This window comes from Somniosus microcephalus, chromosome 13, assembly GCF_052327205.1.
Source record: "Somniosus microcephalus isolate GS21.2 chromosome 13, FLI_Smic_1.0, whole genome shotgun sequence".
Taxonomy (NCBI): Eukaryota; Metazoa; Chordata; class Chondrichthyes; order Squaliformes; family Somniosidae; genus Somniosus; species Somniosus microcephalus.
Window position 1 is genome coordinate 176,683,732 of NC_140999.1, and position 25,341 is coordinate 176,709,072.

The window sequence follows — 25,341 nt, forward strand, 5'->3', positions numbered from 1 at the left end:
ATCTTAATTAAACAGTACCTTGGATCACTTTTCTGCTTTTTTTTGCACAAGAAAGACCTGCTTTTACGACTTCCGGATTTCCCAACGTGCTTTACATCAGTTAAGCACTTTTTGAAGTCTAGTCACTTTTGTAATATGATACTGACCAGCTGATTAGTTTTCGTGATGTTGGTTGAGGGATAAATATTGGCCAGGACACCGGGGATAACTCCCCTGCTCGTCTTTGAAATAGTGCCGTGGGATCTTTAATGTCGATCAGAGAGGGAACAGACGGGGTCTCGGTTTAACATCTCATCTGAAGAATGGCACCTCCGACAGTGCAGCACTCCCTCAGCACTGCGCTGAAGCTCAAGTCTCGAGTGGGGGTTGATCCCACAACCTCCTGACCTAGAGGTGAGAATCCTACCCACTGAGCCAAGGCTGACACAGTGGAGAGTGCTGGGAAAGTGGCTGCAGCCTCCATTGTCACTCGAAAATGGTATTTGAACCCTCGTCCCATCTTTAGTGTTATAATTCTAAGATTAAGGTTACATTACTGCTTCACTGCCTCCCATGTGATGCGATTACACCATCAGGGCAAAGGGGCCGGGCAGTTTTTGTTTGAAGAGGAAGAGAAAGGCTCGCTGATCTCAGGGTCAAAAGTTATGACAGATTTTTTCATTTCACATGAGTTACCCTGGGGGGCTGTCCTGCAGTTTGCCAATGAAATAGTTGTCACGACAACACTTAGAATGCTCTCTCTCATACCAGGAACACTGCCATGGTGACTAGGGGCGGGACGGGTGGATGGGAGAGGAATAAAGCAGTCTACAGTTCATTCAAATTGTTTTAACTCTTTCTTTCCTGGGATTGTTTTACAGTTCTACAGTACGCCCCGTTACTATGGAAACCTGAAACTCATTAGGAGAATAAGTAGAGATATACCAGCTCCCATTTCTAATGTTAGTGATATTCCAGGCTCCATCTCCCAGTGTGTGATATACCAGCTTCCATCTCCCAGTGTGTGATATACCAGGCTCCATCTCCCAGTGTGTGATATACCAACTTCTATCTCCCAGTGTGAGATATACCAGCCTCTATCTCCCAGTGTGAGATATACCAGCCTCTATCTCCCAGTGTGAGATATACCAGCCTCTATCTCCCAGTGTGTGATATACCAGGCTCTATCTCCCAGTGTGAGATATACCAGCCTCTATCTCCCAGTGTGAGATATACCAGCCTCTATCTCCCAGTGTGTGATATTCCAGCCTCTATCTCCCAGTGTGAGATATACCAGGCTCTTATCTCCCAGTGTGAGATATACCAGCCTCTGTCTCCCAGTGTGAGATATACCAGCCTCTGTCTCCCAGTGTGAGATATACCAGCCTCTATCTCCCAGTGTGTGATATATCAATCTCCCAACTTTCATCTGTGTTATTTATGATAGACTGTGTGTGTTATTTTTGGTATACTGTGCTCATTTTATTCAAAAACTGACGCTCTTATGTACTCTTTAAAAATAACAGCTTACTATAGATTGCTGGTTTACAGCCATCTCGTTTACTAACATCCTAGACATACATATTTTTACAGCCATTTTGCCATTCACTGTGAATGATCTCTGGTAATAACGACTAATCATTACTCGGGTATTTTCTCATCAAAATGAAATGACCAAATAAATCAATCGTTACACTGGATTGGTCCTTCTATCACCTTGCCAACTTATTTTGTCACATGGGTTTCTATGGAAACTATAACCTTGCTATCCTAGCAAAAGCAGGCTAGGATGGACATTGTGACATTACGATCAGGTGGCCAATAATGAGATCAGTGCATAATACAAAGTGCGTTATTTTAATAATTCGCCGTGTCTTTATTTTTTTGTCCCCTGTAGGTTTTAATGAAACTCTGGCTAATGAACCCACTAGTTGCCTTGGCTACAAATCTCTTTGATGTTCCTCAAGAGGTTTCTAGTGGTCCCTAACACGTCACTTACTAATCTTCATTTTCCCTTGCCTTCATTTGCTGTCAGCATGGAACAGACGAAAGGTAGAGGGCAATAAGTCAAGGTAATGTCGCTTGGTAAAGGATCTCTTTATGGCTGATCGACAATGAGAAATTCCACTCTGGTTCTGAGTATTAACGATGTTGTCACCGCGAATCTTTTTTTCCAGAGAAAGTCCAAAGGCTGGATGGCTGCTGGTACATTTTTAAGAATGATGTGGCCTTGCTTTCCTGGAGAGATGGGTGAGTGGAGGAGTTGACCCTCACTTGTATTTTTTCACAGGCCTCTTTCACCGTGTTAAATTTCACTGTGTAGTGCGTGTCTAACAGTAGAGTACTCTGTTTTCCTGCAAGGAACTTTATCAAGTGAAGGTGAACAGTCATGTTTCTGCTTTTGATTCTCAAGCGTGTTAGTGTTGTTATTTTTGGGGTTAATGAGTGCTGATGTTCTTCTGTGGGAAATCCCATGTGTTTTTCGCTGCCCAATAAAAGAAATAAAGACTTGCATTTATATAGCACCTTTCACAACATCCCAAAGCACTTTACAGCCAATGAAGTACTTTTGAAGTGTAGTCACTGTTGTAATGTGGGAAATGGGGCAGCCAATTATGCACAGCAAGCTCCCACAAACAGCAATGTGATCGTGACCAGAGATAATCTGTTTTTGTTATGTTGATTGAGGGATAAATATTGGCCAAGGCACGGGGGATAACTCCCCTGCTCTTCTTCATAATAGTACCATGAGATCTTTTATGTCCACCTGAGTGCCATTCGAAAGATGGCACCTCCAACTGTGCAGCACTCCCTCAGCACTGCACAAGAGTGCCAGCCTAGATTTTCGTGCTCAAGTCTCTGGAGTGAGACTTGAACCCACAACCTTCTGACTCAAAGGTGAGGGTGCTGCCCACTGAGCCACTGGCTGACACATTAGAGAAAGAGGGATTATATAGGGAAGAAATATGTGCACCCACTATCATTCATGTCGTGTATTGGCAAAGGGGTGAATGTGTTGCTAGGCTCTATTTCGTTGATAGGTGGTGAATAATGTCCGGAGATTCAAAGGTGCCGCCTGTAACTCCTGTGGATAAAACCACCGCATCTGTACAGGTTTCCTCACCCGCACCACGTGCTAACACGGAACATTAGGCCAATCTGGGTTACACTGCTAGAGCTGGCTATGGCACTGGAGCGAGACAGCTTCCGGCAGAGACTCTGCTGTGAAGTAAATGGTTGAGTGCGGCTAGAATCGTGTGGAGTGGGGACACCCCTCCTGCTACTGTTTCCCTCGCGCCTGGGAGGTGCCAGTGATTATTGGCCCACTCGCCTGTGATAAAGGACATCGGGAACAATGTTAAAGCGCATCAATATTACGTGCCCTGTGAGGCTTGCCTAGTGGAGGTTGCCGATCTAGGAGTGGTCTACCTCTCCCCTCCCCCCGAGGAGTGGGGCCTGGCACACTGGGCGTGCTATATTTAGCATACACTGACATACTAAATATAGTACGTCTCTGGCAAGTATCGCGGCAGTGAAGAAAGACATACATACCGCATATACTGCAGTGGTTGCACAGTAATATTGATGTGCTTTCCATTGTTGCATGTGTTTTTCTCACAGGTGAGTGATCCAAAAATCCCAGAAGTGTGACCAACAGTGGTAGGAGGGGAGTTTGCATTCCATACAACCCTAGCAGCACCAAGTAATTTACTTCACAGGATAGAGAGGTACATCAGGGGCACCGGCGAAGGTTACAGCGCCGTGACTGAGGGAGTGTCACCAGTGGAGTCATCGGAAAGCTGCAGACATGCTGAGCAGTGGTCTAGCCACTGCTCCAGGCATAGCCGAGGAAGTAGGCATCTCAGCGGACCTCTTGAGCTGAGAGTGAAGGGCCTGCGCATCTCTCTGGGAGCGCAGTGTACCAAGGTCTGGGTGCTCCAAAACCACCTGTGCCCACCATCCGAAGCAGTTCAAATGACATGGATGAAGAGGACGGCTCCGCTGGCTGAGATCTGAAGAGTGGCAAAGTGCCAATGCCTGTGGCAGGCGTTATGGTAGGCACTGTGTCAGCTGTGGCTCAGTGGGTAGCACCCTCGTCTCTGAGTCTAGAAGGCTGTGGGTTCAAGTCCCACTCCAGGACTTGAACACATTAATTTAGGCTGACACTCCAGTGCAGTACTGAGGGAGTGCTGCACTGTTGGAGGTGCTGTCTTTCAGATGAGACGTTAAACCGAGGCCCTGCCTGCTCTCAGGTGGACGTAAAAGATCCCATGGTACTATTTCGAAGAAGAGGAGGGGATTTAGCCCTGGTGTCCTGGCTATTATTTATCCCTCAATCGATATAACAAAAGCAGTTTATCTGGTCATTATCACATTGCTGTTTGTGGGAGCTTGCTGTGCGCAAATTGGCTGCCGCGTATCCCACATTACAACAGAGACTACACTCTAAAAGTACTTCATTGGCTGTAAAGTACTTTGAGATGTCCGGTGGTCATGAAAGGCGCTATAGAAATGCAAGCCTTTCTTCTTTCAAAAAGCGAGACCATAAACACTTCGATGGGTGCTCACACTTGGCTATGGGAAGCCCTGCTAGAAAGATCACAACAGCTCCTAGGGGTCTATCATCCTTGGTTGCCAGCTCACCTCGTGAGCACACGCTCTCCTGCAATGAGAGATGAGACAGCAACCACGCTTTGCTGGCAGTGTTAGGCCAACCTGAAGCCTGTCAAAAGTGACAATGAAGCACATCTTGGCTGTAGGGTGATGGCATCTCAAGGAGCTCCTGTTACTGATGCTAGCGCCTCATGGTAACTGAGACTGGGGCCTTGTGATTCTATAGATGTAGGTAGGAGTTTTTCCTGCAGTCATGATGCACCCCAGGAACTACAGCATGTAGAGCTAGATTAGGGCCCACAGGTTTGAAAGGCAGCAGCAGCACCGGGAGGTTGTAATGCGAACAATAAATTCATCTCCCCGATCCAATCGGTGGAACCCAATTCCAGTACAGCATGCGTCAATACAGCTGTTCACACATCACAGTTCTGTGCCTACACTCTGTTAAAGTCACAGAAATGCTCGCCACACATGTAGGAATCTGCACAGCAAATGCGTTTTAGTGCTGAATAAATGTTGGCACTAATTAAAGCATACTGCTGCCGATAGCTGTGCTGTAAATAGGCAAGGATATCAACAGACACTGTTGTTAATATGCAGGGTAACCATGGGCTGGCAGATGGAGCAGGCATCACGGCCGCCAATGCTAGAAAATTATCCCAGTGCAGCAAGAGGAGGTAATCAATTGCTGTCAATTACCTGTCTTCCCCAGGTGATGCATGTTACTCCTCCTTGTCTTCCTGTTGCACTGATGACTGCTTATCGGCAATGAACTACATGCTGATGCCTCTATCAGTGTTGTGTAGCGTATTCTCACTGTTTTGGCCAACTTCCCAGAGGTAGGCACAGAGCAGCCCAGCCACCTGGTGCCCTGCCTGAGCTTGACGCAGGGCTGATTGATCGATGACCACGACGTTCAGCCCCGACGCGCGGGTTGTACAGGAGCACCAGGAGTCACTGTTGCAAAGGGTAGCTCATAATCGCCCAGCAGCCAGCTATTGTATCACTCCTGGTCTTGGAAAAACTTGGTAATGTTGGATTGGTTTAGAATCATGGTGCTCCTGGGGGAAGCGGGCATTCTAGTACAGAATCCTTAATCGGTAGTTGCATTCCCTCTGCACATTAAAGAAATGAAAGTCCCTTTGATTTATACGATAGCAAAATACTGCGGATGCTGGAAATCCGAAATAACAACAGAAAACGCTGGAAAAACTCAGCAGGCCAGGGCAGCAGCCGTGGAGAGAGAAACAGAGTTAACGTTTCAGGTCGGAGACCCTTCGTCAGAACTGGAAAAAAGCAGGAAAGGGAATAGATTTTACTTTAAAGTAACTTGCTTTAAAATCTATTCCCTTTCCTGCTTTTTTCCAGTGCTGACGAAGGGTCTCCGACCTGAAACGTTAACTCTGTTTCTCTCTCCACAGATGCAGCCCTGCCCTGCTGAGTTTTTCCAGCATTTTCTGTTGTTATTTCCTTTTGATTTATGTCTGCCGTGGCACTGATGTGACAAGGGCGATCTATGGAAATCTGTTGCTACCTCGAATGCTATGGGTTGACCGAAGACTGCCCCTATAACTCAATGTTCAGGAGGTGGCACAGGGCAGTAAGCACCTCTTTGGCCCACCTTAGTCTTTGCTCTGTTACGGACAGGTCGCTGTTCTTTTTTGGCTGGCATACATTGCTCAGGGGGTAGTTGGCGTTGTGGTGATGAGTGTTCTCTGAAGCCTTTCACTTTTGTTCCTTCCTCGATCTCCTGCAGTGTTGTAGGACAGCATGTTGTAATGCTTACCCGCATGGTTACCTGCCTCAGTGACGCAGTAACTTGACCTCTGGCACTAGGGGAACATTTACAGGACCCAGTGGAAAATAATGGCATGAAGGGTCAATAATAAGCCCTTAATTTGCATTACTAAGCATCGGTTATTAGTTAGTTGCAAATAAATTCTTAATGCTAATAAATTATTTCCCTACAGGGCAGAGAACGTTGCTGGTGCCTTTTTGCCAGGGATCCTTTTTAACACAAATCTCTGTGGACACTAGCAACGGGGGGGGGGGGGGAAAACCTCAAGGTAGTGCAGGTGGGATCCTGGGCGTTATAAAAAGAGGCATAGAGTACAAAAACCAGGAAGTTATGCTAAACCTATAGAAAACATTAGTTTGGCCCCAGCTAGTTTATTGTGTCCAATTCTGGGCACCACACTTTAGGAAGGATGTGAAGGCTTTGGAGAGGGTACAGAAGGGATTTACTAGGGTGGTTCCAGGGATGAGGGATTACAGTTACGTGGATAGACTGGAGAAGCTGGGGTTGTTCACCTTGGAGCAGAGAAGGCCAAGAGGAGATTTTGATCGAGGGGTTTAAAATCATGAAGAGTTTAGATAGAGTAAATAAAGAGAAACTGTTACCACTGGCTGAAGGGTCGATAACCAGAGGGCACAGATTTAAGGAGATTGGCAAAAGAACCAGAGGCGACATGAGGAAAAACTTTTTAACGCAACGAGTGGTTAGGATTTGGAATGCACTGCCTGATAGGGCGGTGGATACAGATTCAGTAGTAACCTTAAAGGGAATTGGATAAACATGTGAAGGAGGAAAACATTGCAGGGATCTGGGGAAAGAGCGGGGAGAATGGGACTGACTGGATTGCTCTTCGAAAGAGCTGGCGCAGACTCGATGGGCCGAATGGCCTCCTTCTGTGCTGTACTATTCTATGATGCTATGACTGTAGTAAATGTTTGCTGTATTGACATCAATGATCACAGACAAACATTTAGGCCAGTTGGGGTTTTAGATTTCATTTCCCTATGTGGTACTGCTTGCAGTTTAGGTTCACCAGTTTATGACTTTTCATTTATCCTGATTCACATTTAGCTCTAGATATGAGTCAGTGTTTTTAATAGTTTTACTGGGGGAAAGGGGACGCTCTCGGCTCCAGTGAACTGAAGTATGAGAAGAACCCAAAATCACGAGGGATCAGTGAGTTCACCCTCTAAGCCCAACATGACCTGAACTGTGCTCTTCGACACCTAGCTTTGACCCGTACCTTTAATGAAAAGGTCATGTTCCATGAACACGATGGAAAAACCTCTGCAAGTATGTGGCTTCGTTTTTCCATCTTGCTGGAAGTTGTGTGTGAGTGTAGAGTGTTAAAAGCTCATCACTCTCTTGTTTGAGCAGCACTTCTCCCTCAAACTCCCTTGTGTTTGACCTTCTGATATTCATGACGTATTGCTCAGTGCATGAATTATCTCCCAATATGAGTGATACCGCTCAGTCACTTCCCTCACACTGGTCACAATTGCAAAAATGTTGATATGTTATCCAATAGTACTTTAAGCAATAAAAACAGAAAATGCTGGAGATATTCAGCAGGTCAGGCAGCATCTGTGAAGCGAGAAACAGAGTTAACGTTTCAGGTCGATGACCTTTCACCCAGAGGGTGGTTGGAATCTGGAACTCACTGCCTGAAAGGGTGGTAGAGGCAGGAACCCTCACAACATTCAAGAAGCATTTAGATGAGCACTTGAAACGCCATAGCATGCAAGACTACGGACCAAGTGCTGGAAAATGGGATTAGAATAGACAGGGCTTGATGGCCGGTGCGGACACGTTGGGCCGAAGGGCCTCTTTCTGTGCTGTATATCTCTATGGGGGTGATTTTCATTCAGAAGTCGGGAAGGAGGCGGGACTACAACTTTCGGGGTTGTAGTCCCGCCTCCATCGAGATGCAGCCAATCCACATGATTTTAACTTGATTGACCTTGTTGAGCCTGCCCAGCGGGCTCAGCAGGCCAATTAAGGGCCGCCCGGCAACAGGTGACGTCACAGACTGAAATTTCATCTGTCAAGACGTTTTGACAGATGAAATATCCGTGTTTCACAGCTGTTTGAAGCTGTGAAACACTGACAGTCTTACTTCTAACATGAGTCCTTCTCCACAGACTCTGTTAGAAATCTCACCGGCACAGAAAGCTGCAGGCTGTCACTTTTGACAGTTCGCAGCCATTCTGCTTTCTGTGCCGGTTAGATGATGGACTCCCGAAACCTAGAGGAAGGAAGGCTGAAAAGGTAAGCACAGGTAATTTAAACTTCTTTACACACTTTAGACACACCAAACACACCTACCTTTGCATTTATGCACACATCACTCACCTGAACACCGACATCTCGACCCCTCCAAGTCCTTCAACCCGACGGCCCGACGACTCTAACTTGGCGTGGTTGGAGCCGTCGGGAATCCCACACTTCAAGCTTTAAAATAGGGATTAGGCTAAAAACTGCCTGTTAACTACCTGTTAACAGGCAGTTAATTGGCACTAATCCCTTCCCGCCTTGGGTAGGCGGGTCCCAGTGCGGGGCGGGTACCCGCCTCCTTTGAAACTTACATGGAGGCGGGTTGGGGGTGGTATGTGGTCGGGACCCCCGAATTCGGGACTTTAACCCGCCACACGCCTCCAATCCCGACTCCACGGGTCAATGAAAATCGACCTCTATGACCTGCTGAGTATCTCCAGCATTTTCTGTTTTTATTTCAGATTTCCAGCATCTGCAGTATTTTCTTTTTGTATTAGTACTTTAAGCAACCTCTTTTAAGGTCCTCTGCACGGTGTTGTGACCCGGTTGAAGGTGTAAACACATTGGACTGGAATTTGAGGTCAGCGGCGAAGCGATGGTGTTGGCCGCTGGCCCCAAATGACGCTCCACAGAAAGATCTCATGATCTCTGTGTCGGGAAGTTCGGGTTTTCCGACGTTCAATTCAAATCAATGGAGGTTAGTGGGGATCCCCTTGTGCGAGCTGCCGTAACATCAACAAGCTGTGTAAGCAGCCAATCAAAACACAGAAAGCGAACAAAGGAAGTGAGTTAGCTCTTAAAATTCTAACTTTTTAAAATTTGTTAGAGAGCAAAACAAAGATTGGGGCTCTCGCATGGAAAAAAGGCAAACCTCAAATAACGATGGACAGATTTTTTTTTAAAGTTTCTTAATTTTATTTTTACTAAAATGGATAAATTTCACACTACACAAAAGTAAAATTAGTTTTTCAGGCCCTTAACCTTTGCTTAGCAGTCAATACACTGTTAAAACCTCAGTTACACCTAATCCCTTTGGGTCTAGCTTCTCGTGGGGAATTTAACAGCGTAATTACTGCGGAAGGGCCGAAGTTTTCGTCGGTTTCCCTGATTTGGGTGATTGCACAGATTGCCGGCTCTCTGGTGGGGAGTGGGTGGGTGGGGGACACAGCGCAGACTGTGTCGGAGCTGTCAATGACTGACTACAATTTCAGGATTTCTTGTCTGCGCCTGCGCCAAATCCTGAAGCTGCGGTCAGTTTCAAAGGCGGAATGACGCCGAACGCTGCCAGTTCGCCGTCATCCTGACTGCAAATTGCGGGCCGTTTAGTTTTCAGTGGCTTCTTGTTTACTGCTTTGGGTGAGGTCTGATGATGGGCATTTTATAAATGTTTGTTTTACCTTTTCAGGCCGACTTTCACACGTCCTGTTGCTGTCAGTGACGGTGGCCCTTCTTGGCGGCCTGATTTTCGGCTATGAATTGGGAATCATCTCCGGCGCTTTACTGCAGCTTCAGGAGGTCTTCGGCCTTGGCTGCTTGCAGCAGGAAATCCTGGTCGCCGCCCTTCTGATCGGGGCTTTCTTTGCCTCGTTGGTCGGAGGGATAGCTGTTGACTACCACGGGCGGAAAAACTCGATCATTCTGAGCGCGGTATTGATGTGCATCGGAAGCGGCATCCTCTTGCTGTCCTCCTCATTCGCACTGCTAGTGAGTGGCCGAATAACTGTTGGATTCGCCATGTCCATTTCCTCCACAGCCTGTTGCATATATGTTTCGGAAATGGTCAGCCCCCATCAGAGAGGCATGCTGGTGTCTCTTTATGAAGTTGGGATCACAGTTGGCATCTTGAGCGCCTACGCACTGAATTACGTTTGGTCGGACGTAAGAAACGGATGGAAGTACATGTTTGGTTTGGCCATTGGCCCAGCAGCTTTCCAAGGCTTCAGCGTTCTCTTCCTTCCCTCGAGCATCCAGAGGGTCAAAAGACGAGGTGACGATTCCCAGAAAGTTCTGCTACAGTTACGAAATGGAGACCACGACAATCCTGACTCGGAGGATGTTAATTCAACTCGAGGGAGCAGCCGACAGTACAGTTTCCTTGATTTGTTTCGGTCCAAAGACAATATGAGGGCAAGATTGCTGGTGGCCCTGGGTCTGGTGCTCGCCCAGCAGCTCACTGGGCAGCCCAATGTGCTGTACTACGCCTCGACCATTTTTAGGTCGGTGGGATTTGAGAGCAATGCTTCGGCAGTGCTGGCTTCAGTAGGACTGGGAATAGTGAAAGTCATTACGACTGTGGTGGCCATGGTATGCTCTGATAAAGTTGGGAGGCGAACACTGCTAATCGGCGGCTGTGTTGTAATGTCCGTGTCAGTCACTGTGATTGCTTTCTCGAGTCAGAATGTTACGGTGGAATCCCACAAGACCTGCAGAGCCAAAGCCCAGGTTAATAGAACTTTCTCCAAACCAATTCTTTGGCAATCAAATCTAACATTTACCAATGAAAGTTTACTGAACACGAGTCGAACTTTGCCTTTATCCACCCAGGGTAAACATCATCTAACGTTTGATGAGAGAATGAATAACAGTTTGGTCGGTGAGCAGACAATTCACTTTCTCAGTGTGATGGACTCTTTAACTACCACACACACTTCAGATGAAGGTTTCCATTCAAAGAAAACAAGGAGTCATAACACAAAAACTCCAGTAAGCTCTACTCAAACCTCCAAGCATTTGGCTTTAAATTGGATTACACTGCTTAGTATGATGGCCTTTGTCAGTGCTTATTCAATTGGGTTTGGTCCAAGTAAGTGTATTGCTATTTCTACTGTTCTATAGTTATAAATCAGTGTTGCTAAGTTACAGCATGTAATGTATAGTTTGTTGACTGAGTAGGGAGGGGATTGGCTGTAACACACACACAGATAGATAGTAGGATCTCTTACTACTGAAAATGTTTAAAAGGGATGTTAGCTCAGATGAACTCGTCCAAATTGCAGTCTAGCAGTATCGCTGCTGACTTGTAGGAATAGTTGAGACTGAGGACACTTTACTGCCGTGACTACTAGGCATTGTCAAAATATCTATTAACAGAAACTAAAATAACAATTTAATTGGATACGAGTTAACCTTGTTCCTTTTCCCCTCCGTAATGAAGCCCTTTGGGTTTTGACAGGACAGCAATCCTCAGACTTTGGCTCATTAATTGTGTTTGCGGCCTACTCCAGCTTTTGGAAGGCGCCTCACAGATAGGAAATTGTGTGTGAGCAAGTGTTACAAAACAAAAGGTAGCAATTCCATTTTATAAAGGTCACTGCACTGCTACCTGTGGCCTGGTATTGGTGTGGCTCTTGTGGATGGGAAAGGGGGAGTGGAAATGAATGGGGTGGGGTGGCCCAGGTTGGGGGGGTCATGGAGTCCCTGGCCTCCATTTGGTAGACAATAGGTTGGTAATCTCTGTACAGTCACAACTCCCAAAGCTCACATTCAGTAGAAATAAACCTTGAAGCTTCTCAGAAATACAAACGGCTTTGCACTGTCCATTTCAATGACATTTGAGACCACAAAAAATCCATAAATGTATTCATTCCGGTCTGTCTTTGGCGATTCTCAGTTCCCTCATTGCCTGATCTGACTTGACACAAGGCTACAATGTCATATAAGACTGTCGGGGAAAAATCCAGTTGTTTGCGCCTCCCGTTAGCGCCTTAAGAGGGCGCTAATGGGGCGTAAAGCAACTAGCGCCCGGGCACGGCGATGTTTGCGCCGCTCGCGAAATTAACTAGACATTTTGCGGCGGCGCTAAACACTACCGCCACGATCTCCTGCGCCGGCAGATTGTGATGTCAGTCGAGTGCGCAGCGCCCCGGACCGGATATTGAGTGGCGCCCCCTGCCTTACCGCCTGCTGCTAGCAACGACAGGTTGAGGGGAGCGTTATGCTGTCAGAAAGGGACTAGGGGAGCGCTATTTAAAGGCGACCGCTTCCTGCCTTTTTTTGTCGGCGACATTTTGAGAGAGAGAGAGAGAGACTTCTGGAGAGATTCAACGCTGTGTGAAGGGGTTTTGGGTACTGAGCAGCACTTTGCAGGTTTAATTTGATTTGCCCTTTCTTGCTTCGCCAGTGCTCTGAGGTAGCGCCTCGCTCCTCGGCCTTTGCGCCTTAAGACAGGTGTGACGCGCCTGATTTAGCGCTCCAATCACCTCCAGGGGCGATAAAAGCCAAGTTTGCTGTCGGAGTCGATAATTAGCGCCAGGCGCTAAACTTTGCGCACGGCCGATAATGGCGCCCCAAACGGGGCGATACTGAATTTTGCCCCCATAGACTTGCATTTATATAGCGCCTTTCACAACCTTACCAAAGCGCTTTATAGCCAATGAAGTACTTTTTGAAGTGTAGTCACTGCTGTAATGTAGAAAACACAGCAGCCAATTTGCGCACAGCAAGCTCCCACAAACAGCAATGAGATAATGACCAGATAATCTGTTTGTGATGTTGATTGAGGGATAGATACTGGCCAGGACGCCGGGGATAACTCCCCTGCTCTTTGAAATAGTGCTATGGGATCTTTTACATCCACCTGAGAGGGTAGACGGCACCTCGGTTTAACGTCTCATCTGAAAGACGGCACCTCCAGCTGCACTGACGTGTCGGCCTAGATTTTTGTGCTCAAGTCTCTGGAGTCGGACTTGAACTCTCAACCTTCTGACTTAGAAGTGAGAGGGCTACCCCCTGAGCCACTGGCTGACACAAACAGTGCCGCATACTTGACACAAATTGCTCTGATTTTTTTCAGTGACTTGGTTGGTTCTGAGCGAGATATTCCCTGCTGGAATAAGAGGACGAGCATTTGCATTCTCGAGCAGCTTCAACTGGGCGGCGAATGTAATCATCACGGTCACGTTCCTGGATGTCATTGGTGAGTAAGAGAAGACTGCTTGCGTTTGTATTGGGCCTTTATCATGTCAAAATGTCTCAAAAAAGAATTTTGCACAGAGTGAATGACTTCTTTTGGAGTGCAGTGACTGTTGCCAACTCGGCAAATACAGCGGCATTCTGCATCGGCAAAGTCCCACAGACAGCAGCAACGAATGACCAGTCGGGTTGAGGGAGGAATGTTAGACCTGGGGAATAGTCCCCATTTTTTTCTTTGAAGAGAGTATACAGAGAGGGCAGCGGATGGTCTAATACAAGACATGAGCGAGGTGCTTTTAAAATTGTGCTTTCTTGACATTCAAGCATGCCGGTATAGACCGGTTGGGCCGAATGGCCTTGCTTCTGTGCTCTCGACTCGATGTAACATGCAGGAGCCTTTATCCAGTTTCAGCACCTTATTTTCCCAGTTTTCTCGCTTCATGTTTTTTTCTGTTTGAAGCTACAGACTCTTGCTGGGGTACGGTTGCATGCAGCCCTCTAGTACCTCCACCAAATGGACATTTCTTTGTGCGTGAACCTCGTGCCAAAAGGCTATTCAACCTTGCTAGGCAGAATGACCGACTCCGATCGTGTCCTCACCTGATACTCACCCAGGCTCTCGCTGTCCAGCAGGAGTAACTGGATAGTGATCAGGAGCTGGGAATCTGGATGACGTCCTCCTCCCCAGTCCGAGGAGACCGAGTCCAGTTGGCTCACCCCAGCGGCTGCCCGGGTTGAGACTAGCTAACTCGGACTGGGGATCAAATCGGGAACCTTCCTGGTACGTACAGCCCAGCCCCCCACCGGACGACGCACTTACCCATATTTAAGATGCACAAGGATGTGATTGTGTTGGAAGCACAGTTCGTGAGTTTTACTTATGGTTCTATTCACAAACATTTCAGTGATCTGTTAAAATGTAAGCTTTGTAGAAATGTTTGTATTTTAAAAAAAAAACCTTTGAAAGAATTGTCAGAGATTGCTGAAAATACATTTTAGCTAATCAGTAAGATTTAATATTTAGGCCAGGTCTATGCTATAATGTGGTGGTGGTGGGGGGTGGGGTGGGTATTTGCCATTTGGCTGAAGTCAGTTTTTACCAGCGGCAAAGATTAGTCACGGACTCCACTATTGTTGTTTTCCCAGTCCTGGTGGTGAGAGACCTGACTGCTCGTCCCTCACTGCCTCTGCTCCAAGCCCAATCCTTCAGCCGTTACATCGCTGCTCCCTGGAACTCTTTGAACCACTTTGCATTACACCCTCCCTGCCTGTCTTCAAAAGCCTCCCAAAACCCTATCTCTTCATCAGTGCCATCAATTTCTCCCCACCCCCCTTCCCTAAATTCTTAATTCCTGGTCAGCACCCACCTCTGTCCCTGTAATGCATTTTGAGACATTCTTTTATGTGAGCAGTGCCAGATAAGTGCAAGTCATTGGGCGGATCTTTCATCTTTGGCAGCCGATTGACTATTGAAGTCAATGGAAAGGAACATTGAGCGGGGCGTGTAACAGCCGGCCAATCCACTGCCACCTGTATATTGGCCCCACTGAAGTTGAAACTTCCGCCCATTGCTGTAGATCTATAAGAATAATTCTATTTCTTGCTGGCAGTATTCAAAGGCTTTAATTCCTCAAATTCTGCTGGCAGACAGAGAACCAAGGTCCATTGGGTGTGGGAAGCAAATATAGGCTGGCTGTTTCCTTTTTACAAATAGAAATATGAAAAGTCCCTACTGATGGCAGAGAATCAATGTGGCTGGAGTCCCAATTTGTTCGAGACCGGAGTTGCCTTGTGCGTGTAAAAAATCACTGGCTGGTGAAGTGTTAAATGTTTTGTTTAGCATGATAGTGGAGCGACACCAGTAGAAAGCCATTATTGCTGGTAAGTTATCTGGAAGGAAACGGTATGCTGGGCAGAGGCCAATATTAATATTGAAAAATACTAAGACCCCACACCTGGGAAATGTTTCTTTCACTTGCATTTATCTCATTCTTTGTTCAGATACTATTGGACTCTCTGGGACATTCCTATTCTATGGGCTGGTGGGATTTGCTTCAGTTGCTTTTTTATGTCTTTACCTTCCTGAGACGAAAGGGCAATCACTGGAAGAGATCGACAGACAGTTCTCTGCTCGAAGGTAAATGTATTCTTGAATTTTAAAACAAATGGGCCACGGGTAAAAAAAAAAATTCTGCATGAAGTTTCTATGTTAATGGCATTGGATTGTAATTGGTAGTTACTTTTAGTGAGTGTGTGTTTACATAACGAGCGTGTCTTATTAATGCATTCACTGGTACAACTGCCTTCTACAGAATGTCTGCTTGCTGCAGGGATCCATCTCCTGCTGTGAAGGCAGGGCATTCTGGATCACTCATCAACACATATCCTCCCTTTCCATCCTCCCCATACAGGGGCCTTTAGTCTGGCTTAAAGCTGTAATATCCCATTACATTCAGTCTTGACGGCGGAGGCTTCAGGCTTATGTCCCACTACACTATGTTTCCCATGTGCTGCAGCTTGGGGTATAGCTATTTTAATTCCATCAAGATGCTCGGCACTATCCAGGACAAAGCAGCCCGCTTGATTGGCACCCCATCCACCACCTTAAACATTCACTCCCTCCACCACCAGAGCACCGTGGCTGCAGTGTGTACCATCTACACGATGCACTTGCAGCAACTCACCAAGGCTTCTTTGATAGCACCTCCCAAACCCGCAACCTCTACCACCTAGAAGGACAAGGGCAGCAGGCGCATGGGAGCACCACCGCCTCCAAGTTCCCCTCCAAGTCACACACCATCCTGACTTGGAAATATATCGTCATTCCTTCATCGTCGCTGGATCAAAATCCTGGAACTCTCTCCCTAACAGCACCATGGGAGTACATTCACCGCACGGGCTGCAGCGGTTCAAGAAGGCGACTCGCCACCACCTTCTCCAGGGCAATTAGGGATGGGCAATAAATGCTGGCCTTGCCAGTGACGCCCACATCCCATGAATGCATATAAAAAATACCTAAACTCTGTCCCCCATACAGGGGTTGAGTCTGGGGTACAGTTTTACTATCCCGTTAAACTGCTTTTACATTGTGCTAATGCCCATTATAGCCTCACTGGCTCCCAATGCATGGGTCTTATGAAACCGGCTGCAAGCCAAAAATAAATTTGCTAAGAGTGGCGGGTGCGAAGGCCCAAGTTTTCTTAGCCCCTGGCCGTAGAAAATCACAGCAAGTTTGTGATTGCATGAGATCTGTGCAGTGGAAGCAAGGGGGCTCAGAACTGTGCAATTCCATTCCATCTTGCCCTCCACACAGAAGGCAACTGGCTGGATTGCTCCTATATCATCTCTGTATACTATGTCCCCATACAGTTGGTTTGCACTTGGGTAAATCTGTATATTCCTATTACGTTGTATTACCCGTATAGGAGGCGGCAATCTAGGTTAACGTTGTATAACCCCATGACATTCGGTCCTGATTCACTAGGCTATAGACCGAGTTTTAACATACTTTTTCAGCTGTGGCTCAGTGGGTAGCACACTAGCCTCTAAGTCAGAAGGTTGTGGGTTCAAGTCCCACTCCAGAGACTCTAGCACAAAAATCTAGGCTGACGCTCCAGTGCAGTACTGAGGGAATGCTGCACTGTCAGAGGTGCCGTCTTTCGGATGAGACGTTAAACTGAGGCCCCATCTGCTCTCTCAGGTGGACATAAAAAAAAAACCCATGGCACTATTTCGGAAGAGTAAGGGAGATATCCCCAGTGCCCTGGCCAATATTTATCCCTCAATCAACATAACAAAATAAAAACAGATTACCTGGTCATTATCACATTGCTGTTTGTGGGAACTTGCTGTGCGCAACTTGGCTGCCGCGTTTCCCACATTACAACAGTGGCTCCACTTCAAAAGCACTTAATTGACTGTAAAGTGCTTTCGGACGTCCGGAAAGGCGCTATATAAATGCAAGTCTTTTCTTTTACTAGCTCCAATAAAGCCCTATAATCCCATTACATTTGGTTCTCCACAGAAGGACCGAAGCTGGGATAAAATTTTACAATCCTGTTACACTGTATATTCCCCAAACAGCGGACCTCAGGATAGATTAAAATCCCATACCATACTGTCTCATGTAGAAAGCCAGAGGTGGATCAATGCTAATCCCATTATGCCATGTCCAGAATGTTTATATTGATATCGGGACCGTCTCAACTTCAGTTTTGGACACGGTTGTTTAGGACTGAGCTGCGAAGGGCCTTTTTTTCTCATCTTTCTTCAGTGACAGGGAAGCCCAGTTGTAGGGCATATTGAAGTGTTCTCCTTCTTGATTCGTAGCTCTTAAGCATGGAAGAAAAGGGCTTTCTGCAGCCCAAGTGTGAGGTACAGAACTGAGATGCAAGGTACATTTGTGGCAGAGGGGAAACAGTTGGAGGGAGGGAGGGTACTTTTCTACGCCAACCAGTTGCTAAACACCCTGGAGAGGCCGTCCACTTCATGACTGGCATGTCTCTTGGCTATAGCCTCTCACATAAGGACCTGGATGAAATGATACACGGTGGGTAAGCTTGGTACATGGGGTTGGACCTGAATATTTGGAACATCGAGGTGGCTGGGAGGTTGCAAGGTGGCTTCTTTCGCCATATTGAAGACAGATGTCAGTCATATAGTTGATGAGAATTTGCAGCACTGCTTCTGCAAGGAATTACCTGGAGGTTGGATATGAGATCATGGGCTTATGTATCCAGTGCTCGTTTGCTTGATAACAAAATATTGTCACTGATACAATTGCAATTGTTTGAAATATTCTTACTGTAAACTGTGTCTTAAAGTTCTGCATGTAACTAAAGCATTACAAGGGCACTTGTAAGTAACTTAACACCTTTTAACACTAATGAAAACTTAAAGGTGTGGGCTCCCTCAATGACCTACTGGATAAAGACATCGCTCCGTGTCGTACTAAACTGTACAGAACAGAAGTTCCCAGTGTTGATTGCTGGTCTGTGTTGAGTTAGCTGATTTCAACTGGGGCAGCAGCGGGGGCGGTGCAATTAATCTCCGTGCTTCTGGGCTAGAGAGGGGAGGATTCAGATAGGGTTCTTACTCCAGGTCACCATCTAGTGAGCCCTGTTGGAAAGTACATTGTGTGGCAGGTGGGTGAGAACAAGATCGAGCTTGGTTGTGGTGCCTTATGTAAAGAAGTGGCCCACTGACACTCCCTGTCTATGCTCACGCCAATGAATGGGTCATAGCGCGAGGTGCCGGGCTCCAGTTGCCTTTCAGAAGCAGTGCTGCAAATTCTTATCAACTATATGACCGACATCTGTCTTCAATATGGCGAAAGAAGCCACCTTGCAACCTCCCAGCCACCTCGATGTTCCAAATATTCAGGTCCAACCCCATGTACCAAGCTTACCCACCGCCTATCATTTCATCCAGGTCCTTATGCGAGAGGCTATAGCCAAGAGGCATGCCAGTCATGAAGCGGACGACCTCTCCAGGGTGTTTAGCAACTGGTTGGCGTAGAAAAGTACCCTCCCTCCCTCCAACTGTTAGCCCTCTGCCACAAATGCACCTTGCATCTCAGTTCTGTACCTCACACTTGGGCTGCAGAAAGCCCTTCTCTTCCATGCTTAAGAGCTGCGAATCATGAAGGAGAACACTTCAATATGCCCTACAACTGGGCTTCCCTGTCACTGAACTATGCCCCAACATGAATCACCATCTTCGGGAGAGAAAGGGGAAAAATTGATTTAAAGAACCTTAAAGAAATATATTAAGAAAAAAAAAGAAAGATTTACATTTATATAGCTCCTTTCACGACCACCAGACGTTCAAAGCGCTTTACAGCTAATGACGTACTTTTGAAGCGTAGTCACTGATGTAGGAAACGCGGCAGCCAATTTGCGCACAGCAAGCTCCCACAAACAGCAATGTGATAATGCCCAGATAATCTGTTTTTGTTATGTTGATTGAGGGATAAATATTGGCCAGGACGCTGGGGATAACTCCCCTGCTCTTCGAAATAGCACCTGGGGATCTTTTATATCCACCTGAGAGAGCAGACGGGGCCTCGGTTTAACATCTCATCAAAAGACAGCATCTCCAATAGTGCAGCACTCCCTCAGCACTGCACTGGAGTGTCAAAACTAGATTTTTGTGCTCAAGTCTCATGGAGTGGGACGACGAACCCACAACCTTCTGACTCAGGCGAGAGTGTCACCCACTGAGCCACAGCTGACATTTTGAGATGTTGGATGTTTAGGATTATTAATGATCAGAGACTTTACAGACCAGGATCTGAGAGGGTTAATGTTGCACAGGAGAGGCTGGAACTGAGAGAATTAGCCCTCAATAAATGTTGCATTCATTCGCAAAAGTTGCATCTCACACCTTAGCTGTACTTATTTTCTAGAGTCTCGCGAGTGAGGTGCTGCTGTCGGAGAACCAGCAGAAGAGGAGCATCAGTGGGTCGTTACCACCGAGTTGACGGTTTGTCATTTTAGACTACAGAGCTCTCGATATTTTTTTTAACAGACTCAAATGTGATAACGCTCATTTGAACGATTCTTTGAAACTGAACCTTGGTGTCAGAACTTCAACCATGCATTGAAGGGAATATCCCAGCACTGGAAGCGTCGGGAGGAGAGCGTCCTGATCCTTGAGGGCCTTTACGTCAATTGTCTTCATACTTTGGTGTTCACAGGATTTGCCATCAGAGCCGGCAGTACATTGACGCACTAACAGATTGTGATTTGAATCACCCGGAAAGTAGCTGAGAGGAGGGCAACTATTTCCCGACAGGAAGGGAGAAAAGTTGGGAAGGGTGAATCGCCCTGAGGCACTCTTGTTGCACACTTCCTAGCTGCCTAGTCATGAACAACAGTAGCAGAGGCCTAGCAACAGGCTGCGATTTAGTGTTAAAATAACAACAGAAAATGCTGGAAAAACTCAGCAGGTCAGGCAACATCCGTGGAGAGAAATTTGAGTTGACGTTTCGGGTTTGACCCTTCTTCAAAACTGGAGAGAAAAGGAACTAGATCGAAGGCAGGGCTGCGATCGGACAAAAGAATAAAAGAACCAAAAGAAGTAAAAGAGATTAGAAGCTAGACGAGATGGTAATAGGCTTCCAGGTGAAACAGCGATTTACTTGTACTTCTCGCAATCTAGTATACTGTATTCGCTGCTCACGATGCGGTCTCCTCTACATTGGGGAGACCAAACGCAGATTGGGTGACCGCTTTGCGGAACACCTCCGTTCAGTCCGTAAGGGTGACCCCGAGCTTCCGGTCGCCTGTCATTTCAATTCACCGCTCCATTCCCACTCGGACCTCACCGTCCTTGGCCTCTTGTACTGTTCCACGGAAGCTCAACGTAAACTCGAGGAACAGCACCTCATCTTTCGATTAGGCACTCTGCAGCCTTCCGGTCTCAATATCGAGTTCAACAATTTCAGATCATAACCTTGGCCCCTATTTCATTTTTACTTATATTTTTCCACTCCTTTCCTCCCCCCCCCCCCCCCCCCCCCTTTCCTTTTGTTTCTCTCTCACACCTGGCAGCTATCTTTTGCCCTGCCAGTACACTTTACACCTAATCCCAGCCTATTACCATCTCGTCTAGCTTCTAATCTCTTTTACTTCTTTTGGTTCTTTAATTCTTTTGTCCGATCGCAGCCCTGCCTTCGATCTAGTTCCTTTTCTCTCCAGTTTTGAAGAAGGGTCAAACCCGAAACGTCAACTCAAATTTCTCTCCACGGATGTTGCCTGACCTGCTGAGTTTTTCCAGCATTTTCTGTTGTTATTTCGGATTTCCAACATCTGCAGTATTTTGCTATCGTACTAGCGATTTAGTGTTGTTGCTTTTCTGTACCCTTTGATTAAGGCAGCGTTCTGTTGCAGGGCGGCCTATCAAAGGGATTAAAAGAGATTAAACAAGACTTTTCTGTGAAGGTGCTAGAGTCTTATTTGAGATTATTAATTTTTTTTATTTTTATGGAGATATGACCCGGAGACCTGAGGTAAATTGTCTCCAGTGCCAGCCAAACATTGACGGCTGTGAGTACTGGAGGATGCATTTTGATCTATTAATGTATTATTTTCTTTCCAATGCCCCTTTCCTTTTAAGTGACTTTGCCGTGTAGCGTTACTCAGCTGAGAGGGCACATATCTCGCAGCTTCCAGGCATTTCCCAAGGTTACTGTGTACGAGGTGTGAACGAGTAGCCTCAAGTTGATTTGTCACGGATTTGCCCTCCCTTCCTGTTAGGAAGCACATGGCCTCCACTTCCTGCCACCACGTGACAGTCAGGCCAGTGCCTGGAGCTCAGCCTGTAGGGAATTGCAATTGTGAGCCTGCAACCTGGTACTCAGTGGCACAGTGTGTCGCTGCTGCAATCAGTATAGGCTATGCCTCCAGGTCCCAGAAACGGAATTTTAACATACCTCCTAAATTTCAAAACAATACAAAAATATTAACGAGAGTCCCGGCATTGTGGGCGTTGCAAAGAGCAACAAATGAATATGAAATCAGACCCATGGATGCTTTCAAGTATTTTTCTGTCTTTGGAACACTGAGCTAGTATTCTCGATATGAAAGACTGTAGAAAGTATTTAATACAGGTTGAACCCCGGTAATCCGGCACCCGACGGTCCGGCACGAATTGAAACCGGCGGTTTTTAGTTTGCGGAGCAGCCGCTCGGCGGCGCCACCGTTTCCCGCGATATAAACAAACATAATATTGTACCTAATATTGTTATTTTAGGTGTTATTTACCTAACCTTCAGTGGTTCAGAATTTTCAATGGTCCGACACCGGCCTTGTCCCGAGGGTGCTGGATTACCGGGGTCCAACCTGTATTGTGCAATAATAGCTATTTATTTGGGTCTTTCCCAGGATGAGTACGCGTGGCTTAATGTTTTAGATTGATCTGTGCACAGACGAGTGTAAGTTAATTCTAAGTGTGGTTACTTTGCTACTGTACTGCGCTCTGGCAAATTTCTGTTGTTGGTGCATTCTTGTTATTGGTTTGTATTGCCTCAAGGCAGTGTTCAGTTATCAGTCCCAGCAAATTAGAAACGATTTGTAACTGGCATAATTTTACATCAGAATGCTTCGGTTATTTTTCTTTTACTTTAACCCACGCTTCTCCAATGGCAGATATTTGTGATGAACTATAAGAACATAAGAAGTAGGAGCAGGAGTTGGCCATTCGGCCCCTCGAGCCTGCTCCACCATTCAGTAAGATCATGGCTGATCTTCAACCTCAACTCCACTTTCCTGCCCGATCTCCATATCCCTTGATTCCCCTGGAGTCCAAAAACCTAGCTATCTCAGCCTTGAATATACTCAATGATTTTCAAAGATTCACAACATGCTGAGTGAAGAAATTCCTCCTCATCTCAGTCTTAAATGGCCGACCCCTTATGCCCCTTAGTTCTGGACTCTTTCCCCCCCATAGTTTTAGACTCTCCAGTTTCAATCTCTGACTTTGCACAATCACGGTTTCTGTTTAGGAGCAAGTATTTCACCCATATAGTCCCTGCCCCAGGTGGGAAATTGATAATCAGAAGCAAGAGGGGGAAAAGGTTAATCTATAATATAGGAATTCATCAAAGGCTAATGCGCATTGCTCAAGCTAACAGACAGGGATTTCATTTCCTTTGGTAGCATTCTTGTTAATGCTTTCATATAAACTTTCTTAAGGCACTGAGTCATACGAACATACAAATTAGGAGCAGGAGTAGGCCACTCGGCCCCTCGAGCCTGCTCCGCCATTCAATAAGATCGTGGCTGATCTGATTACTCCACATTCCCGCCCACCCCCGACAACCTTTCACCCCCTTATCAAGAATCCATCTACCTCTGCCTTAAAAATAAGAATCCATCTACCTCTGCCTTAAAAATATTCAAAGACTCCGCTTCCACCGCCCTCTGAGGAAGAGAGTTCCAAAGACTCACGACCCTCTGCGAGAAAAAATTTCTCCTCATCTCTGTCTTAAATGGGCGACCCCTTATTTTTAAACACTGACCCCTAGTTCTAGATTCTCCCACAAGAGGAAACATCCTCTCCACATCCACCCTGTCCAGACCCCTCAGGATCTTATATGTTTCAATCAAGTCACCTCTTACTCTTCTAAACTCCAGCGGATACAAGCCTAGCCTGTCCAAGCTTTCCTCATAAGACCACCTACCCATTCCATGTCGGGGTTACGGTTTCTTTGGTGCTGGCCCACCTACTCTATCACATTATGTGCGAGTCTAAACAGTGAGTGCTGCCAAGCTGTTGGGAGGTGTGGTTATGGGCAATGTTCCCTCTAATTTTTTTTCAGTGGGCGGACCCTTTAACGGGCTGCGCTGGCCATTCAAGATTCCACGCATGCGCGGTTTTTCTATTTAAAAGCCGGCTCACCGGCTGCGCGGGACCTGCGGAGCGCTGCGCGGCCATGCAGCTTAAAGGGAACATTGGTTATGGGAGGAAGCATCACACCCGGGTCTGCCGCTGGCCTCACCTGATGTTCATACCTTACACCTACCAGATAGCCTGGACATAGACACGCCATCCAAATGAGCACATTCCCAGGGCTTATTATAGGCTTGCGCATGCTGTCCAAAACAACGTGTAGAAAAAACAAAAAGATGATGGAAAAGCACAGCAGCTGGATCAGCATCTGAGAGAAAGATCAGCTAGTGCTTTGGGTGTAAGCTTTCATCCGAAGCCAGCGCACTGGTGTGAAGGGCTATAGCTGAAAATGTAACTGTTTCATTTCAGATGCTGATCAAGCTGCAGTGCATTTCCAGAATTGCTGATTTGATTTAAGATATTCCTTATTCACAGTTTTCCTTTTGGCCAAACCCGGCGTGTACATTCTGTCCAAATCAATAAATACTCAGGAATCTGTACATATTCTTTGCAACTCATCCCACCTGCCATTAATCTCTCTCTGTGTGTGTGTGTGTGTGTTTGTTAGCGAGAGATGCCAAGTGTTTTAAATTCCTCCAGTAATTTCACTGGTAGTTTCTCTCCGAGACATTGCCATTAGTTTGAAACGAAAGCACTGTTCGGTTCCAAAATGCTTTGTAAGTAAACATTTTATGGAGTATCGGCAATTGATGTTCAGCATTAATTCTATTCCCGTGTCGCTCCGACGTCAAATTTAGATTACCTTCATATTCAGGAAAACTTCCAGGGATCGGCATTCCAATACATAGGGCCCAGACGTGCACACGCCCCGCTCGCAACGGCTGAACAACTTTATTGCTCTGTAGGTGCAGCTTACAAGCTGCTGAGTGATTGCGGAGTGCGAGGAGGCTGCTTTATTAAAATTAAAAAGCGGAATAGCTTGAGTGGAATCTGGCACGGCCTACCACTACATTTTTAAAATGCATTGTGTTCTGCTTGACAGATGGCACCTCCATTAGTTTCAGATTATGTTTAATTGGAACATCTGTTCAAAGCAGTTGGCTGCATATTTTCAATGATTTCTTATGGGTGGTCTCCTTTATGGGGGAGGGGGAGCGAAGGCGAGGCGGCATAAGAGGCCACTGTGACAGCACTGCAACTCCATATTATAATGAGCTTGCTGAATATATTTTCCAAATATGTATTTTGATGCTGTGCAATAAAAAATTGGAAATTTGCGTGCTCATGTGTTCTTTTAAAAATATATATATAAAACCGACACAAGTTTCTGATATTCCACCTCTTCAGCCGTGAAGAATAGAAAGTGTCCTGATTTGATTTAAACATCATTTTTTCAGGGGTTTTTTTGTTGGCTG

At 46.3% G+C, this 25,341-nt stretch overlaps 2 protein-coding genes across 4 annotated transcripts in view; one reads left to right on the plus strand and one right to left on the minus strand.

Moving 5' to 3' along the window:
- The window catches only part of LOC147108810 (serine/threonine-protein kinase Sgk2-like), a 179,927-nt gene that overhangs the window by 66,758 nt on the left and 87,828 nt on the right, over positions 1-25,341 (minus strand). The window lies entirely within an intron of this gene.
- Positions 801-25,203, plus strand: slc2a10 (solute carrier family 2 member 10). The gene is made up of 6 exons (XM_086005669.1): positions 801-2,051; positions 2,157-2,229; positions 10,068-11,465; positions 13,455-13,577; positions 15,575-15,710; positions 19,980-25,203. Exons 2-6 carry the CDS (start codon positions 2,175-2,177, stop codon positions 20,068-20,070), a joined length of 1,803 nt encoding a protein of 600 aa, XP_085861795.1. The 5' UTR covers positions 801-2,051; positions 2,157-2,174; the 3' UTR covers positions 20,071-25,203.

Bases quoted from the DNA above. Each gene is read 5' to 3' on its own strand.
- slc2a10 (XM_086005669.1), top strand. From the start codon at position 2,175: ATGGCTGCTGGTACATTTTTAAGAATGATGTGGCCTTGCTTTCCTGGA. The intron at 11,466-13,454 runs GTAAGTGTATTG...GATTTTTTTCAG, and splicing joins TTCAATTGGGTTTGGTCCAA to TGACTTGGTTGGTTCTGAGC. The intron at 13,578-15,574 runs GTGAGTAAGAGA...TTCTTTGTTCAG, and splicing joins CACGTTCCTGGATGTCATTG to ATACTATTGGACTCTCTGGG.